The sequence below is a fragment of the Cucurbita pepo genome, chromosome LG18, assembly GCF_002806865.2.
Source record: "Cucurbita pepo subsp. pepo cultivar mu-cu-16 chromosome LG18, ASM280686v2, whole genome shotgun sequence".
NCBI lineage: Eukaryota > Viridiplantae > Streptophyta > Magnoliopsida > Cucurbitales > Cucurbitaceae > Cucurbita > Cucurbita pepo.
The window spans coordinates 1,033,681-1,054,122 of NC_036655.1; the positions used below are offsets into that span (position 1 = coordinate 1,033,681).

General features: G+C 37.4%; 2 protein-coding genes across 2 annotated transcripts; one reads left to right on the forward strand and one right to left on the reverse strand.

Annotated features, from left to right (window-relative positions):
• Window positions 1-4,352: 4,352 nt before the first annotated feature.
• Window positions 4,353-8,056, forward strand: LOC111779971 (50S ribosomal protein L18-like). Its single transcript, XM_023660195.1, has 2 exons — window positions 4,353-4,510; window positions 7,491-8,056. Exon 2 carries the CDS (start codon window positions 7,521-7,523, stop codon window positions 7,863-7,865), a length of 345 nt encoding a protein of 114 aa, XP_023515963.1. The 5' UTR covers window positions 4,353-4,510; window positions 7,491-7,520; the 3' UTR covers window positions 7,866-8,056.
• A 4,331-nt stretch (window positions 8,057-12,387) lies between these two features.
• Window positions 12,388-18,886, reverse strand: LOC111779958. Its single transcript, XM_023660180.1, has 7 exons — window positions 18,327-18,886; window positions 16,136-16,213; window positions 15,903-16,045; window positions 15,740-15,810; window positions 14,920-15,015; window positions 13,285-13,377; window positions 12,388-12,855 (listed from the first exon to the last, which is right to left on the reverse strand). Exons 1-7 carry the CDS (start codon window positions 18,744-18,746, stop codon window positions 12,773-12,775), a joined length of 984 nt encoding a protein of 327 aa, XP_023515948.1. The 5' UTR covers window positions 18,747-18,886; the 3' UTR covers window positions 12,388-12,772.
• Between the last annotated feature and the right edge of the window lie 1,556 nt (window positions 18,887-20,442).

Consider the following 20,442-nt stretch of genomic DNA (forward strand, 5'->3'; position numbering starts at 1 on the left):
CCCCTTTTTTGCATACCCGTTCCAAACCCCTTTTTCATGCTTTTATCTTAGATCAACCGCCAGCAGATATTGTCCTCTTTGGGGTTTACTTTTCGAGCTTCCCCTCAAGGGTTTAAAACGCGTCTGCTAGGGGAAGGTTTCCACACCCTTATAAATGATGGTTTGTTTTCCTCCCCAACTAATGTGGGACATCACAATAAATGGTATCAAAGTCAGGCACAAGACGATGTGTCAGTCTTCTCGTTGTTCCCTGAAGGGGGGTAGATATGAGGCAGTGTATCAGTAAGGATGCTGAGCCCCAAAAGAGGGTGGATTTAGGGGCAGTCCCACATCGATTGGAGGAAGGAAAGAGTGTCAGCGAGGACGCTGGGCCCCGAAGGGGGGTGGATTGTGATGCCTCACATTGGTTGGGGGAGTAGAACAAACCATCATTTGTAAGGGTGTGGAAACCTTCTCCTCACAGATGCGTTTTAAAGCCTTGAGGGGAAGCCCGAAAGGGAAAGCCCAAAGAGAACAATATCTGCTAGCGGTTGATCTGGGCCGTTACAGAACTTCTCGTAAGCCGTTGTTGTTCCCTTTTGCTTACATTTTCATATAACACCGATTTCAATTTCTCAAATCTTACTTTCAAAACTCTCTTTTGAAATCTCTCTACCCCGTTTTCTAAAACTTTCTTCTTGAATCGGGACCAGAGGTTCGAGCACACGTCGCTTGGTCGTAGACGACGCAAGAACGAATAGACTTAACTCACTTGTTGCTGGGAACTGAGTGTCGCACAATAGCAAGTCTGCTACTATCCAAGTGCAATTGTGACAATAATTTAAATCTTATAAAACTCAAATATTAAATATTTTTAATTTTCGTAATAAATCTAAAAAATAGATAAGAAATTGTTGGATCGTAACTTTATTTTCGGGTTGGTCAGGTTGACCTAACCAAAAAAAGTCAACTCGCAAATTGACTCGATTTTTTTTCAACTTTTATCATTCCATCCCAATTAATAGAGTTCTCGAGTCATATAAACACGTCTTTTTTAAGTCGTATTTTTAAGATTTATTTTCGAGTTATATAATCAAGTTTATCGCATAAGAAAATAGAAATTAAAATTAAAATAAATTAAATATTGTTTAAAAATGTTGGTAGGAGATAGGTTATAGGAATTATGAGACAGTAGACAGAGTCAAATGAAGAGGGACGACAGTACAGGTTGTCCTTTGCGTGTTCCACAGACAACCTTTTACTTAATTGTCATGTTCCTCTATTATCCATCACCCTAATTAATAAAAATAACATTCATTTTTTATATTAATTTATTTCTAAAAAAAGAATTCTATAGTTAAATTAAAAAAAAAAAAAAAAGTTAATACTTAGGAGGACAATATGTCTGCTAGCTGTGGGCTAGGGTCGTTACAAATGGTATTAGAGCAAAAAACCGGACGATGTGCCAAGTGAGGAGGCTGTTCCCCGAAGGTAGACACAAGGTGGTGTGCCAATGAGGACGTTGGGCCTCAAAGAGGGATNATCTGGGCCGTTACAGAACTTCTCGTAAGCCGTTGTTGTTCCCTTTTGCTTACATTTTCATATAACACCGATTTCAATTTCTCAAATCTTACTTTCAAAACTCTCTTTTGAAATCTCTCTACCCCGTTTTCTAAAACTTTCTTCTTGAATCGGGACCAGAGGTTCGAGCACACGTCGCTTGGTCGTAGACGACGCAAGAACGAATAGACTTAACTCACTTGTTGCTGGGAACTGAGTGTCGCACAATAGCAAGTCTGCTACTATCCAAGTGCAATTGTGACAATAATTTAAATCTTATAAAACTCAAATATTAAATATTTTTAATTTTCGTAATAAATCTAAAAAATAGATAAGAAATTGTTGGATCGTAACTTTATTTTCGGGTTGGTCAGGTTGACCTAACCAAAAAAAGTCAACTCGCAAATTGACTCGATTTTTTTTCAACTTTTATCATTCCATCCCAATTAATAGAGTTCTCGAGTCATATAAACACGTCTTTTTTAAGTCGTATTTTTAAGATTTATTTTCGAGTTATATAATCAAGTTTATCGCATAAGAAAATAGAAATTAAAATTAAAATAAATTAAATATTGTTTAAAAATGTTGGTAGGAGATAGGTTATAGGAATTATGAGACAGTAGACAGAGTCAAATGAAGAGGGACGACAGTACAGGTTGTCCTTTGCGTGTTCCACAGACAACCTTTTACTTAATTGTCATGTTCCTCTATTATCCATCACCCTAATTAATAAAAATAACATTCATTTTTTATATTAATTTATTTCTAAAAAAAGAATTCTATAGTTAAATTAAAAAAAAAAAAAAAAGTTAATACTTAGGAGGACAATATGTCTGCTAGCTGTGGGCTAGGGTCGTTACAAATGGTATTAGAGCAAAAAACCGGACGATGTGCCAAGTGAGGAGGCTGTTCCCCGAAGGTAGACACAAGGTGGTGTGCCAATGAGGACGTTGGGCCTCAAAGAGGGATGGATTTGGTGGGGTCCCACATCGATTGAAGAAAGAAACGAACTGGTGTGAAAACCTTTTATTTTATCTGCTGGCTGTGGACTAGGGTCGTTACAAATGGTATTAGATCCAGAAACCGGATGATGTGCCAGTGAGGAGGCTGTTCCCTGAAGGTAGACACAAGGTGGTGTGCCAATAAGGACGTTGGGCCTCAAAGAGGGGTGGATTTGGTGGGGTCGCACATCGATTGGAGAAAGAAACGAAATGGTGTGAAAACCTTTTATTTTATTTGCTGGTTGTGGACTAGGGTCGTTACAAATGGTATTAGAGCCAGAAACCGGACGATGTGCCAGTGAGGAGGCGGTTCCCTGAAGGTAGACACAAAGTGGTGTGCCGCTGGGCCTCGAAGAGGGGTGGATTTGGTGGGGTCTCACATCGATTGGAGAAAGAAACGAAATGGTGTGAAAACCTTTTTGTAGCAGACGTGTTTTCAAGTTTTGAGGGGAATCCCGAAAGAGAAAGCCTAGCTATTTTTAAACATAGTGCTATGGTTGCCTAACCAATGTTGGTTGTATCTTGACGATCGAGTGTTATCCATGACTTGTATGGCGATCCGCCTATGCCCTTCCATTTCCATTTGTACTTACTAAGGTTCGAATTTGCGCACAGAGAATTGTATTGACAATTAGTTCATCCTCTTAACGGGCAAAGCTACGACACTGTTTGATAGTAATCACTCGTGTGCATCAAGGTATTCTCTGGCTCGTTAGTCCTCTCTTCCATAGCGTTCTAAGACATTATCTACTTGCAAAAACGTGAGATTTTCCGACGTTATCGTTTTCCTTAAATTCATCCTTGCCGACACTGTTATTACACATTCTAAAACCATAATAAACTCATTGAGCTCGCCCTCATCTTCCCAGAACAATGGTCGTGTTAATCCTTTGAATGTTTTAATTAGATATGCGGAAGTTAACAATAAATACTTTGAATGTTTTACTGGGCTATCATAATCTATCCCGACTTTCATGACATTTCTAGCGTTTACTGTTATTCGTGCATGGGAGCTTTTCCTTTACCTAAAATGTAACGACCCTAAATTTTTTACTTAATCTAAGGTCACTATTATTTATATATATATATATATATATATATATGAACATTGAACGCGGAAATACTTCATTTAAACTTTTCTTAAAGCATAAATTTAAATAAACATTTAAATTAAAAACATCGTATTCTAGCTTGTGTCATGGTCTCAAATTGCGATGTCATCGTCAGTTGTTCAGGGAGCCTTGCCTTTACCTGAAATATAAGTATCACGTGGCTTGAGTATTTTAAGAAAGACTCAGTAAATGATCTCACGGTTGGGGTAACATATACAATTTCATGAATGAGACCTGTCATAACAGTCCATTTTCCCACGACGGCTATCCTAACGGGCAATTTGGATGTGTACTTAATTTCCCTGCACACGGTTCACACGTGCAATTATAGACCCACCAATCAGTTCGCACACCTCCAGGGCCTCTCTGGTCGGACGAGCATTCTGTGGTAGCTGTTGATGCCAGGCACCCGTTAGGAATGGCGACCGTTGCATCATGTTTCGAAAATACTTATAAACTTTCAAAAGTAAACGTTAATACCTTTAAAATTTTAGATCGGTTGAATTGGTTTGATTTGTTTGGATTATTTATTATTTATTAAAATATATATTAAATTAAGTTAAAATGTATTATTGAATTATTATTATTATTATTATAATATATATATATATATATATTTTAAAGAAACCTGAGCCCAGTTTTTTTTTTTTTTTTTTTTTTTTTTTTTTTTTTTTTTTTTTTTTTTTTTTTTTTNCCCTAATCTTTCATCCCTGCTCCAATTCTACTTGTTATTCTTCTTCACGCCGGCTCCTCCTCCATTTCAGCAGCTCATTGTTGCCGCCGCCGCCTCTCTCCCGTGAACTGCTGCCGCCGTCGCCGTTCATCTTGTACCGATTTTATACTCCCTTGTTGTTACTGGTATTCTCCCAATCTCGATCTCTATCTTTTTTCTCACTTGAAAACACAAATTAAAAGATCAAAAATGCGTTATTATTTATTTTGTTTGCTGTATATACTTTCGTTGGATTCAATTGCTCCTGTGTTTTTGTTAATTTATACTACTGAAGTTCTACGTAATTGAATTGTTTACTTTTTGGCAACCGATTGGATACTGAGAATTAGCGTTCATTTTTTGTAATCCTTTATCTCATACAGGATGGTATAGTATTCGAAAACTTACATGAACCAATTCCTAAAAAGCTCGAACACAAGCAAAGATTAATTGGGTTTACTCCTCTAGTAATCTGTTTTAGTGGATAAATTTATCTGGTAATTTCGCTTTAATTTGTTTTTATATCATATCCTTTTCTTAAATTCATAATATTTGATTTGACAAGGCTTACACGTTTGCTAATCTTGAATAAAGGTGGAACTGGAAAAGTTGGGAGGAATAAGATGGGGGTTTTCTTTTTTGCACTCTAATGGATTTCTACTTACCATAAATGAAATTCCTTGTCTTGATGGTTAGAAGAAATAAAAAGAAAATAACTATTCTAAAATTATATCTTGTAATTGTAAATCATAAAAACTATTTTCCGTCAACAAACATCAGCTCTCTTGCAGACTGGAAAATCGAGAGAAAACAGATTAGTTTTAGGTAATAATGAATTAGGCCATGAAATGTTTTGAAATCCGTTCTGATTTGAAATACGGTTCCAAAAAGAGGGTTTGACTATTGTCATTTCTGGATGCATCTGAGCTATCTAATGTCTTATTGATGAAGTTTGTTTGTAATCCTTTTATTTGGTTCAGTCTGATGCTGGAACTGTAGAAAATATATGATTGTAAAGAAGCATTGTGTCCATGATTGGGAGTCTCATTTTTCTCTTTCTTGTGAGTATCAATCTCAATTTGAGGGAACTATGCTTATTAGGATAGGGGCGAACAGATTTTGAACCTGTAGGCAACCATTTTGCTGTGCCCATAATGAATAAAATTTCCTTAATTTGGCTTGTTTCTTGGTAAATTGAAACTTTGAAGATAAGAAATTGGCATGTTATAAACCCAAAATGGTTGAAACTCAAGAAAACCAAACCGACAGACGAGTGTAGTTTGAAAATTGGGTTTGCTCAATCCATCTTCATTGGTATGGTTGTCCATTTTTATTAATAAATGATATTGTTTTAGTCATTGGTTCAGCCAAAAGAATCTGCGGCACAGAACTAATTTATACCTTTGGCCTTATGAATTGTTGCCATTTTTAAATGTTTAAAGAACAATTATCATTTATATCTGTTGCTACCAATTATATCAAAACTATTACCCATTGCCATTACTTTGAAAGCTATGTTAGGAATATTGATAATTACTAAAGAAAATCTGTCTCTCTGGGTATTTGTGACTAAGCTTTTTGTATTTATTTGTTAGGACTCATTTTGCTTGATTGGAGGCTATTTCAATATGTTGCCTTGTTTTGTGGGCTCCTATTTGTATGCCCTTACCAACAGTAATGAGTCACATTTATCATCACTTATCAAAGGGCCACTATGAAGGAATAATGAACAAGGTCAACTCAATTTATTTAAATAACTCTTAGTATCTCGATAAATTTATAGTGGAATCTATAGTATGATCTTTCATGTACATTCAAAATATACATTCTAGAGTTCTAAGCTCCATGGCCTCATAACCCCTTAGCTTTGTTATGTCCTCATCACTAGATGTGGAAGCTTAGGTACCACTTAAAAAAGAAGAGCAACATGGAGGAGTATAAAAGTACACTCAATAAGTAGCTCACTTGTAGGCTTATAACTAGATACCAATCTCACTCATAACCATTATATCGTGTGTCTTAACTCATATGTCTCTCAATAGTAATAGCCTAGATTCTCAATCATAGGTTATCCATCATAACAATATTTTGAATAAGACTCATTCAACTCCCTTGAGCTAATGCAATGCTAAAAGTCTTATGTTTGAGATTGCTTAGCTCATTTGAGTTCACAATAGGGTTTTCACTCCTTGATACCATATCATCCATCTCCTTCGAGTCTGTCTCAAAGATTGAGTTCATAATATTCAGATCCTCCAAGCTTACCTCAATCATCTATATCAAATGGTCTAGCCTAATGGTTGGATTTACATCTTTTAGCCCATCTGAGCGTATCTTAATCATTAAAGTCATATAACCCATCCCAGCGATTGGTATCATATAGTTTAGCTCCTCTGAGCTCATATTTCAACCATTGATGTTTCATCACATATTCTATTATTTGTTTTTCATAAACCAACTCCTATGAGCTTATTAAATCATTGTGTCACAGGTCCTACTCAATGGTTGGTTTTATGCTATCTAACTCCTTTGAGTTTATCTTTAACCACTAGTATCAGATAACCTTGCTCCTTTGAGCTTGTCCTATTGTTTCTTGGGTATTTTAGGGTTTAGGTAATCTAGTTATGCCTTTTACTATTTCTCTGTTTTCAATTGATATCATAGAATGGTGAGGTGCGTGTTCTCTGTTAACAATACCTTCCAACTATGTGACCTATATGACTCATGTTTTCTGGGCAGCTTTGTACTAGAAATTAGTTGGCTACTCCGTAGTCCCCACATAGTCACTATGAATTGGAGAGTGATCCCTATGCCCCTACCTATCCCGATATTGTGCAAGAGGATAGTCGAAGATTCCTCTAAACAATCCCACATAATAACCTAATGGCACAACATATGATATGCACCTAGTAACCTAATGGAAATTAAGCTTGTAAAGCATGTTAATTGGTTGTTAGCATGAGGTCGCTTGGTTTTTGATAACTTCTGATTGTTAATGCGATTATGCCTGATATATAGTTCGATTGATTGTATTAAGCATGCTGTGACACATTAAAACATGTTGTTGATTGAAAGTGTGAAAGATGATTGAAGATTGTGAGATTCATCCATGTTTCTCTTGTTTAGAGCATTATTGAATTGGACTAGTAAAGGGAGATGGTGATTCCTCCTCCAGTTAGGCCACCAAGATTAACCCAGTATCTAAAGCCATATATCTTGAAAATGCACTTCACAAACAAGTATGTTAGTGCCCAAGTGATCCACTCCAAAACAGCCACGGTTGCTTCAGCTGCAAGCTCCCAAGAGAAGGCGCTGCGGTCGAGCATGGAGTCGACAAGGGATGTGGCTGCTGCTGCAAAGATTGGGAAATTGTTGGGAGAGAGGCTTATGCTCAAGGGAATCCCAGCTGTTTGTGTACACTTGAAAAGAGAACAGAAATATCATGGTAAGGTCAAAGCTGTCGTTGATTCTGTGAGGGAAGCAGGCATTAAGCTGCTTTAATTTTAGTTTTTTGGTTCAATTTACTTCATTTTGGGTCATCCTTTGCCTGATTTGTTGTTGAGTTTCATCAATCACTGCCCAATTTGCTTCAATTTGCTTCATTTTGGGTGAAATGTAGTGTTTTTAGGTGAAATGTTTTTTTTCCTGCCAGCTTTTTTGTCAAATAAATAATAACTAAGAGACTATATATATATGAAGTTTTTTTTTTTTTTTTTTTTTTTTTTTTTTTTTTTTTTTTTTTTTTTTTTTTTTTNTTAGTCCAGGTTGTTATTTTCAATTTTATTCTTTTTAAAGGTAAATATTAGAAGTGGTTGATAATACTCTGACACTATTTAGTGAGTTTATGAAAAAAATTAGATAAAGAATTAAGCTTTTCAAGAGAGAAGGTTGAAACTTTTTTGACTTGTTTCTTTCTCCGATCGATGTCGTTCCCTCCTCCTCCCTCCTCCAATTGATGTGAGATTTTATAATATTTGTTAGTGGTGGACTCGGACTATTACCCACTTGAGTTTAAGGTGAAGCTTAAAGGTTATTACTGTGATATTCTATAATCCGACATTGGTTGGAGAGGAGATCTATAATCCTACATTGGTTGGAGAGGAGAATGAAACACCCTTTATAATGGTGTGGAAACCTTTCCTTAGTAGACGTGTTTTAAAGCTTTGAGGGGCAGCTCGAAAGAGAAAGTCCAATGTGGACAATATTTGGGCTTCCCAAAGAGGACAATATCTGCTAGCGGTGGGCTTGGGTCGTTACAAATGGTATCAGAGCCAGACACCGGACTATGTGCCAGCGAGGAGGCTGTTCCCCTAAAGGGGGTAGACACTGGACTATGTGCCAGCTAGGAGGCTGTTCCCCGAAGGGGAGTAGACACGAGGCGATGTGCCAGTAAGGATGTTGGGGCTCGAAGGGAGTTGGATTTGGCGGGGGTACCACATCGATTGAAGATGCTATTCCCCTGGGGGTAGACACGAGACGATGTGCTAGTATGGACACTAGGCTCCGAAGCGGATGGATTTGGAGGGGTCCCACATTGATTGGAGAGGCTGTTTCTCGAAGGGGGTAGACACGAGGCGATGTGCTAGTAAGGACGTTGGCCTCGAAGGAGGGTGGATTTGGCGGGGGTCCCACATTGATTGGAGAAAGGAACGAGTGCCAGCGAGGACGCTGGGCTCTGAAGGGAGGTGGATTGTGACATCCTACAATCCCCCATTGGTTGGGGAGGAGGTCGAAACACCCTCTATAACGGTGTGGAAACCTTTCCCTAGCAGATGCATTTTAAAGCCTTGAGGGAAAGCTCAAAAGGGAAAGCCCAAAGAGAACAATATCTACTAGCGGTGGACTTGGACCGTTACAATTACCTACCATCTTTGGCACCCCTATAGATAGTGACTAACAATGTGGCCTTGTTCCCCACATCGAAAGCCACACTCCAGAGGTTGTCAAACAATGTCCCCAAGTGTGACTCTCTCAAATATTGTGAGATCTTTAACCGATACGAGCTCGAGATCATCTAGTAAGACCTCGAGGTAGATTCTATTGTCGCTAGTGCTTGAAATCTGCTTGATATGCATTTCCAATCATCATAGCTGGTCTACAACCGCCAGATACCCTCATGGTCTCTATGTCTACTAGTTTTGAGGCAAACTTCTCGAGTCTTGTAAACTCCTTCTCATAAGCCTTCATTGATCGTTTATTTTGTTGTAGGTTTATGAATTTCATTAAATTGTAGCAATATTATTGGGTCTCCCTTGGATAGAAATACTACCACCATAGAAATGCATCGCTCTTTGCCATAAATGTCGCATACGACACTTGGATAGTTCATCAGTCGAAATATAGTCTCCAGATACGATAATCACTATTCTGTTACAGTCGAGTTTTCAGATGACCCTTCGAAGGTACGGATATCGTATCTTCTAAAACTCCTTTAAGTACCTTACTTCCGTGAACACCCCTCCCTGATTTAGGATTCATTCTAAGACCTAGTAAAGATATTCAGGGAATTTCGGAGTGTAGAAAGTGCAAAATCGAGGACCCAAACACGGTTAACCACTTGAAATTTCTCAAGCACGATTAAAGCAAGAAGCCATTAAGTTGCCCTTTAAGAAAACCTAGTTAAGTCCACACCACGAAAAAAATCAAGATTAGCTTACTATACCTAGAGTCGAGCCAAGACTACATCCCTATCGTTCCAATATGCCATGATAATCTATTCCTCACTCAATTAGTGAGTTGCCCTGCCTCGATTTGTGGGATAACATATATGATTCTTGCTTTGATTTGTAGGTCCACGACTTTGTACCGTTGACATAACTTAGGTTGTCCTTGGTCGGGTTAGGTATATCCAAATCATGACTCATGCTACGTATTGAGGTGGAAATGGACATCGGCCTCCTCGAACTCGTGCTCTGTAAGCTCAACTTGAACGAGGTATTGGGCCATATGAGTACATACATGATTCAGGTCACGTATTGTGTGTGAAAATGAACAAGGATCTTCTATTACGACTAATACTCCGTAAACCCACATTTAGTGGGGTGAGGGACCATATGGGTACGTACGATATCGACATAGGTATAGATAACTCAAAATAAACAAACATGATCCTCCAAAAAAAAATTTCAAGTATTACATGCACGAACCCCAAGGACTCCAAATCTAGAACCAAGAAACCTAGCTAAGACACGAACACGATTAAGAGACTACTTGTTGAGTATTTTTTACTCACATTAGTTATTTTTTTCTTTTCAAATAGCAGCTTAATAGCCTAATCAGAAATGAGAGTGATCTAGAGTGGTATGACAGCAGATGAATGTCTCATGATTGGCCTCTTCACCCCATTCATCACTCCCAGGTCTCGACGTTGCAACTTTCCTGAAAATTATTTTAAAAATAGTAAGAGTATTAAAATAATTCGTAAGACATTCCTCCTGTTCGGGTCAAATAGGCAAACCTTTATACGACGAATCAAATAAAATGATCTTAACGGCTAATTATCCAAAACACACGGCTTGTATTCTATCAACTAAAAATCGTTGTTCGTCAAAGTGACCATTAATAGCTAGCAACCCGATATACACGTGTAACCCTTATCACGAAAGTAATTATCATCAATCACACCTTAAGGTGTAGATTAGTGGTTGGTTACTCGATACACAGAATGTGCCACAATTATCGTATTCATAAATCATGATGAATAATACATTATAACCGAGCACACAACCATACAAACGCAAACACATCAATTTTTTTTTTCCAAAAAATAAAACATTTGAGTTTCAATAGGAGAGTCTCTTACTTCGAGAGCTTTCATTAACCATCACAATAAGTATTGGTCCAAATTTGATTTAGACCAACGCTACATTCAAACCACTACAAACTATCTTAACTATATGACACGATGACCCAAGAATGATAGGGCTTCATTACTCACGATTTTTCCACGAAAGAGTTGGGTTTGGAGTGAGCTTCAAAATGTAACTAAACTTCGTTGGTTAACGCGTCGTACCTTCACTTGGGTGTCTAAGTTGTTGTACCAAACATAAGTTGATATGGAATCTACAGAAGTAAGATTCAGATTTCTTTGTTGATCGAATATCTCAAAGCATGAACACTTGTTTGAGATTTGAATCACTCCACAAGCAAGATTGATCATGTCAAGTTTGAATGATTCTACGTGTAACCTAAACTACATAGAATTGCAAACAAACTTAGTCATTGGCTAAAAAAAAGCACAAATGCTTCTTTTACTACATTTTCCAAGTCTACCTACAAATACAACATACATGGCTTTATATAACATCAAAATGAAACTCTTGACCTTACATGAGACGTTTCAAGAGTTTGTAACATTCATACTTTGTGACTATAATTAGTCACTATGTATGCTCCACTGTGTAAATGTAACTTTCAAGTAAATAAAAAGTCTTAGAATATATTAATAAAATATAATAACTCTAAATTATAATCCACCCAAAATTTATAAATGAAGTTTTGTCATTTTTTAATGTGACGTAAATTGAAATATCTTTTGATAATTTCAACAGCATTTTTTTCACATCTTCATTGAAGTATATTGTATGATGTATGTCTCTTGGTTCATTTCACAAGTGGTACGACTTCGTGAGTTGACACATTGTACCTTTACTTACGTGATGTCTCTTGGTTCATTTCACAAGTGGTACGACTTCGTGAGTTGACACATTGTACCTTTACTTACGTGTCTTGATTGCTATACCAAAAATAGAGGCGAGAGAGGTATACCGTATTCAAGTGAAAAAAAAACAGCATAAAAATAATAATCTTGCAAGATAACCACTTTTTTTTCCTTTTCAGATAATAAAACGAATAAATTCATAAAATAGAAGTATTGATTATAGCTTAATTTCAATGTATATATCAAACAGTTGTTAATTAAATAACATAAAGAACATTTTAAAAAAATTAAATTTAAAATTCCTTCAACTTTTCAAGTTTGTTTCTATTTTATTTTAAAATTTTAAAATTTAGTAATTCATAATTTAATGAACAATGTAATTGCCTTTGATCAATTTGATCAGGCAATCGAGATTAATCGACTTGATTTTGGACACTTTGGTTTCTATACCAAATTTGACCAACAAACGAAACATTCCTAACCTTCGCTACTCAGACACAACATGCAATTATCTAATGCACACTTGATCGTTTAGTTTAAGTCGATCGTGTGGACTACTTCTAATTCTATGCCAAAAGCGAGAGAAACCCGATTCTCTTCTTTCTTTCTCTACCTCATGTCACCGTGCGGTAATGGCACGGGTGTAAAATAGGGAGGCTATGTTTGAAGGAAAATGAAGAAAAAAGGGACATAATTCAAAATGACACTTCTATAATGGTAGAGTTGTTCACGCCATGAAAGGTTGATATTAGCATATGAATATTTGATAATTTGGCACAGCATTGCCTGTGTCCAAGTAGTTGACATCAACCACAGCATCCCCAAGATCATCTGGAAAGGATCAGTTGTTTAGCTTCCACATATTACTTTAAACCAAAATAATAATGTAACGGCATCGACCTTCGGCATTGAGTCTATTTAGTCACTAAACTTTAAAGGGTTTTGATCATCTCCGTAAATTTTCGATCGTAGTTTTAGCCAAGTTAATAAAAAAATACCCCTAAACTACCCTTGAAAGTTTTAGAACTTTTAACAATACCGTTGACAAAAATACCCTTAAACTAAAAAATAAATAAAAGTTCATAAATACTCTTACCATCAATTCTAGATAAAAATCGTTTAAAAAATACCCATGAAGTTTCAAAAAATAACGTTAGTACCCTTAAACCTTTAGAAAAGTTAAAAGTTCCGAGAGAATTCATAAGGGCAGATAAACAATTTACTAAAAACTTTTTAATAATCTCATATCAAGAAACGAACCTTCATAGATAGTTCTTGCTATATGGACATAGTCAGGTATGATATCTCTGTATATGATTCCATCGGGACGAGCATCCAGCACCACAAGAACACCTATCATCATCCACATTCTACAAATTTTCAACTCATGATTTTCTTTTTTCAAGTAAAAAGTCAAGTTTTCATTGGGAATAAATGAAAGAATGCAAGAGAATATGAAAAGAACAGCCTAAGAGGAGCCCATTTAACCCAGGAACGAGCTCCCACCAGCAAAAACAAATTTAAGTTTTGGGAAAGTTAGGGAAAGAGAGAACTAAAACAAATTTAAGTTTGATATGTAAAATCTTTCTTGTGAGATCTTATATCGGGGAACGAAGCATTCTTTATCAGGGTGTGGAAACCTCTCCCTAGTAGATGTGTTTTGAAATCATGAGGCTGACGACGATACGTAATGGGCTAAAACGGACAATATCTACTAGCAATGGGCTTGGGCTGTTACAAATGGTATCAGAGCCAGACACCGGATGGTGTGCCAGCGAGAACGCTGGACCCTCAAGGGAGTGAATTGTGAGATCCCACATCGGTTGGAGGGAGAACAAAGTATTCCTTATGAGGGTGTGGAAACCTCTTCCTATTAGACGCGTTGATAAGAATAATGGTGTTCTAAATGTTCCAATTGAACCTATTACATTGATCCAAGACCAAGGAGATTCAACAAGCATTCATTCTTTATCTACAAAATTGGATAAACTCAGTTCAATCATTATTTCATGTGTTATAAGCTGATTCGATTGAGGAAATCATTTGGAACTTCGAAAATGAATATTTGCATAGTTGAAATAGCAGATGAGGTTGCTATAACTAACCGTTAATGGATAATTTGTTAGAAAACTGTATTTATTATTTTAATTCCATAATTTCTTGTAGTGGGATAAAGGGGGAGAATTTACTTATCAAAGTCATAACATCTAGTTTTGCGGGAGTAACTCACCAATCATGGCCATTTAACTTCATTAGTAGCCATTTGAAGAGTTGATATTTCTTTTGTGGACAGAATATAAATATCCACAAAATATTATATAAAAGTCCGATGAAGATTGGCTCTCAAATTAAGACTTTCACCCTTAAAATTTGAGTATCTTACTACGTTTTATGCAATTCTTGTGGTAGATTGCATTTGAGTCATTCAATCAAACCTTTTGACTCTGGAGTGACTCAATTTAGAACAAAGTTCTAAATCTTGCTTCTAAATCTTTGATGTTAGGAGGTAATCTAATTCTAGCCTTATCTCTTAGTTGATATTTTGTATGAGAGGTGTTAATTTCTTTATTTGAGGGTTGTTCTTCAACAAAAGTTTGGATTGTTGAGCTGAGGATTAGGGTTGCCTTTTCACACTTTTTAAAATCGTAAGTTGATGGCGATACGTAACGGGCCAAAGTGGACAATATCTACCGGTGGTGGGCTTTGACTGTTACCTTTCTCATCTCCTAGATACCTGGTAAGTTAACGGGCAGTTCAACTAATTTCATCGATAATAGTTAACGGGCAGTTCAACTAATTTCATCGATAATAGTTAACGGGCGGTTCAACTAATTTCATCGTTAATAGGTTTGTAGTCAGTTCCTTGGAACACTAAACCAATCTAAGAAAGATTACCTGGTGCCTCCCAATCCTTAGTAGAATTGCTGGGAATTGGTGCCAGCCAGAGGATATTTCTCATGTTCATTGAAGCATCATAGGGTACATTAGATCCTACATTCAAAAATTCTAGAATTAGCAAACAATGATTTTGAAGTGGGAAAACGCAGATCAAAGCATTAGAAACATCATTATTTTCCTTTCTTGCAGCAGAAACAGGAAGGAAAAGAAAAGAAAAAAAAAGCAACAATATTTGTTTATGGTCAGTAATGTCGTTGAACGAACAAAGGCTTCCTTTATCCAACGCTGTGTTTCAATATGAAAACTCTTTTCTTTCCTATTCTCTCGGCTCGATGCTAACTAAAGTCCAAAGGACGCTCAAGATTTTCCAATCTTCCAAGTTAAGGACATATCCTATTAACTAAGGAATCCTTTTTCTCATGAAGAAGCTCGTCGCACATTCACTTTTTTCGCTAGCATGATGAATAAAGAGGTGTGAGAAGACGAGAAGTCAGGGTTTTTGGATATTCTATTAACGACCCGCGGGGAAGGTTTGGCAAAGGTGTCCTAAGAGGAATCATACCGTTCTCTATATGTGCCAGAATGACAACAGAGTTGCATTTGTGTGAGAAGCACATACTCGAGAAGATGAGTCAGACCGAAATTCAACACGAAGCATGCTTTTTCGGGCTTCTTAGAACAATTAGCACAAGAAATTTGGTTTTAGCTCAAGGCTTATGGTCTAGTACTCTATATTTTCATTAATGCGAAAGCCACTTCCATGGAATTGAGGTGAAAAAGCATATAGTGCACACCATACAGTTTATCTTGGTCATACCAATTTGACAATAGCCCATGTTGTATGGAAAAGCCTTCTCATCATAAGCTGGGAATTCCTTAGCATGAAACCTGCCAAATGCAATACTTGTCACATCTCACCCCACTCCAAAGATCAAATAACAGTTTTGAGGGGGAAAATAGAAAAAGAAGAAAGAACTCACAGAATACCAAGCCTGTTATTGTCAAAGGCAAGAAAAAGATGACCGTGAAATAAATCGAAACGGTTCAATGTAACGTTTAATCCCATAGCAGCGGATCGAGCAGCAATGAGCTCGAATAGGAACTTTAAATATGAATTTAGTTCCTGCAATTTGAATATCATACACCATTTATATGTCCAAATCAAATGTCACAGATATCATAAACAGTAGTTTTTCAGTGTGTAAAAACAGACCTCGCTTATGAAGCGTCTCCCATATGGTGTTCTTGTGAGTTCACATTTGTGTTTTTTTGATCCATGAACGTTGGGTATCTGTTGCATTACTAAAGCATGTAGGAGTTAATAAACTAGGTTCTCAATCCTCATTGAACTATTCAGATTTTGTGATTGTCTTCCTATCATCACCACATAATACAGGACATCAATGTTCACTTAATATAGAACAATGATAGAAACTCATCCTTAATTCATAGTTCAGTTAAGAGAAAACTATAGAAAGAGAGTCTATTTTGTGAGATCCCACGTCGGTTGGAGAGGGAAACGAAGTATTCTTTATAAGAGTAGGCATTGTAAAAACCTTGAGGGGAAGCCCAGAAGGAAAAACCCAAAGAAGACCATATCAACTAGCGGTGAGCTTGGGCTGTTACAAATGGTATTAGAGCCAGACACTGGGTAATGTGCCAGCGAGGACGCTGAGCCCCAAAGGGGGTGGACACCAGGCAGTGTGCCAGAGAGGACGCTGGGCCCCGAAAGGAGGTGGATTGTGAGATCTCACATCGATTGGAGAGAGGAACGAGTGCCAGCGAGGATGCTAGGCCCTAAAGGGGGTGAATTGTTTGATTCCATATCGGTTAGAGAGGGGAACAAAGTATTCTTTACAAGGGTGTGGAAATCTCTTCCTAGCATATGCGTTTTAAAAACCTTGAGGGAAAGCCCGGGCAATATCTACTAGCAGTGGGCTTGGGCTGTTACACATTTATTCTCAATCAAAGTTGAACTCAAGTACTAATTTGATTCATGAGATCTAATACACAAACTTGTTAGACGATGTGGGACTTTCATCATCCAACACCTCCCCTCAAACAAAGCACGCCTCCCCTTATTCGAGCTTTGACACTTTTGGAGTCTTAGTCATTTTTTACTGCCTTCGAGGAGGCTTGACTCCTTTTTCTTTTGAAGTCCTTTGTTCGACATTTGAGAATTTACCAATCTATTGGCACGACTAAGTTTAGGGCATGGCTCTAATACCATGTTAGACGAATTTACCAATCTATTGGCACGACTAAGTTTAGGGCATGGCTCTGATACCATGTTAGACGAACATGACTCTCTACAATGGTATGATATTGTCCACTTCGAGCATAAGCTCTCATGGCTTTGCTTTGGGCTTCCCCAAAATGCCTCATCCCAATGGAGAGTATATTCTTTGATTATAAACCCATGATCATTCCCTAAATTAGCCGACGTAGGACTTTCATCATCCAACAAAACTAATTACGATTTAAGCCCAAGACTTATGCTGTTCAGATAACAATTAAACCATTTGCTGACCCATATACTCCAAAGATAAGTCAACTTGAGCTTGAGTATTAATTTAATTCATAATGGACAACAAGAACATAGATTACAATGATTTAAACTTAAAACTTGTCCAGTCATAGATTACCATTACACATTCCAACATTCACATACACATCAGTCNGTGAATAAAGACAAAATAAGTTGAAATATCCTTTATTAGTTCTTACACACGATGCCGAATATAGAAATCAAGAACAAACCCAAGGCTCTTTAACTCATCTAAGTCTTGTTCTTAGGTGAACACTTTGGCGATCCTTTTAGTAGGGACCAAAGGATGAGATTATATTATATGATGATGTGACGATACGTACCCGGTGTTGAGGATTATTGGGAGTGAGTCTCACATTGACTAATTTAGGGAATGATCATGGGTTTATAAGTGAGGAATATTATCTCCAACGGTAACCGGCCTTTTGGGGAAGCCCAAAGCAAAGCCATGAGAGGTTATGCTCAAAGTGGACAATATCATACCATTGTGGAGAGTCGTGATTNAGGACTTTCATCATCCAACAAAACTAATTACGATTTAAGCCCAAGACTTATGCTGTTCAGATAACAATTAAACCATTTGCTGACCCATATACTCCAAAGATAAGTCAACTTGAGCTTGAGTATTAATTTAATTCATAATGGACAACAAGAACATAGATTACAATGATTTAAACTTAAAACTTGTCCAGTCATAGATTACCATTACACATTCCAACATTCACATACACATCAGTCGAAGTATACAAAATGGTTACTAATCTTATAGAAATGATCAGTTCAGCCCTTCGCCCATATCCAGTAAAGTTTTCATAAATTTTGTATAAACAAGTTCAAGTAAAGAAATGAAACTCACAGGGATTATAGCAGGATCAAGGGTGCGATGGATAGCCCCAGGATCTCCACCAGAATCAACAGCAAGGCGAGCGAGTTCGAGAACCGATTGAGGCGGCCACCAGACGAGTTCATCTTCCTCTCTCCGACTCCGATCATCGAATCTGCTCGATCTCAAGCTCCGTCTACTGGAGCATTTCGCGATGGATGGAGTTGGATGGAAGGGAACAAGGAATTTGAAACAGGATTTTATCTCCTTCGCTACGCTAGGGTTCACAGTCGAAGCTTGAGATTTGGAACCGAGAAGATTGAGCAAATCGGAGGGGGCGGCTTTGGGGATTGGCGATGGTTTGGTATAATTGTGAGAGAGAGCGAAGGGAGTGATTGAGAGAGAGAGGGAGAGAAACATGGTGAATCTGAGAGAGATTGAAGGGTTACCCATTTGAGGTGTTTCAATGGAGGTACTGGTGATTGTGTTGGAGATGGAAATGCATTGTAATGGAGTTGAAGAACTCGAAAGGAAGATGACAATGGAGGGCGATAAGACTCCCGCTGCATCACTGCTTCGCTATGGTCGCAAATCATTGGCCAAATATTTTGAATATTATCTTAAGAGGTTTTGGATTCGGATTCTAAATCTTGATTGGATATGTCATTACAAATAACATCAAAACGGTACAATATTTAGTAAAATGGAGTTTAGTGGCGAACCAAGGCAGAAGTTAGTGAGCAAGGTAATGCAGGGGAATGTCGTCATCAGATGTCGAATCCATATCCAAATCCTTGGCACGAGTCTTTACAAATGGTACGAGAGATACCTCTCCTAGTAAGATGAACTTCAAGGACGAACCAAAGTGGAAGCTGGTGAGTAACATGACCATGTCGCAGGAAATGTTGGGGTCATCAGATGCTAATTCCTTGACATGGGTCGTTACAAACAGTATAAGAGCAGTACATCACGTATTAAGATGTAATTCAAGGATGAACCAATATCGAGATCCTAAAGATATGTCATTACTATCAATAAAACAGAGCGTACCTACCATTTTTATAATTGGATTATAAGAACTCCAAAATTTTTCAATAACCCTAACATAGAATTCATTCCGTGAATAAAGACAAAATAAGTTGAAATATCCTTTATTAGTTCTTACACACGATGCCGAATATAGAAATCAAGAACAAACCCAAGGCTCTTTAACTCATCTAAGTCTTGTTCTTAGGTGAACACTTTGGCGATCCTTTTAGTAGGGACCAAAGGATGAGATTATATTATATGATGATGTGACGATACGTACCCGGTGTTGAGGATTATTGGGAGTGAGTCTCACATTGACTAATTTAGGGAATGATCATGGGTTTATAAGTGAGGAATATTATCTCCAACGGTAACCGGCCTTTTGGGGAAGCCCAAAGCAAAGCCATGAGAGGTTATGCTCAAAGTGGACAATATCATACCATTGTGGAGAGTCGTGATTCCTAATATGGTATCAAAGCCATGCCCTAAACTTAGCCATGTCACGATGATGATGCATAATGATGAGTCTTGATTCCTAACACATGGGTTCACATAGGTTAACTTGGATAAAATCGAACTTTCATTAAGGATAAATTGGATACAAATGAGGTAATAATGAGGTAATCGATACAAATGAGGTAAGTGACCTTACTGTTGGAGTTAGATAACGGTACAAATGAGGTCACTGGATACAAATGAGGTAAGTGACCTTACTGTTGGAGTTACCGGAGTTAGATAACGGTACAAATGAGGTAAGTGACCTTACTGTTGAAGTTAGATAACGGTACAAATGAGGTCACTGGATACAAATGAGGTAAGTGACCTTACTGTTAGAGTTAGATAACGGTACAAATGAGGTCACTGGATACAAATGAGGTAAGTGACCTTACTGTTGGAGTTAGATCACTGGATACAAATGAGGTACAAATGAGTAAGGACCTTGTCACTGGATACAAATGAGGTAAGTGATCTTACTGTTGGAGTTACCTTACTGTTGGAGTTAGATAACGGTACAAATGAGGTAAGTGACCTTACTGTTGGAGTTAGATCACTGGATACGATACAAATGAGGTAAGTGATCTTACTGTTGGAGTTAGATCACTGGATATGATACAAATGA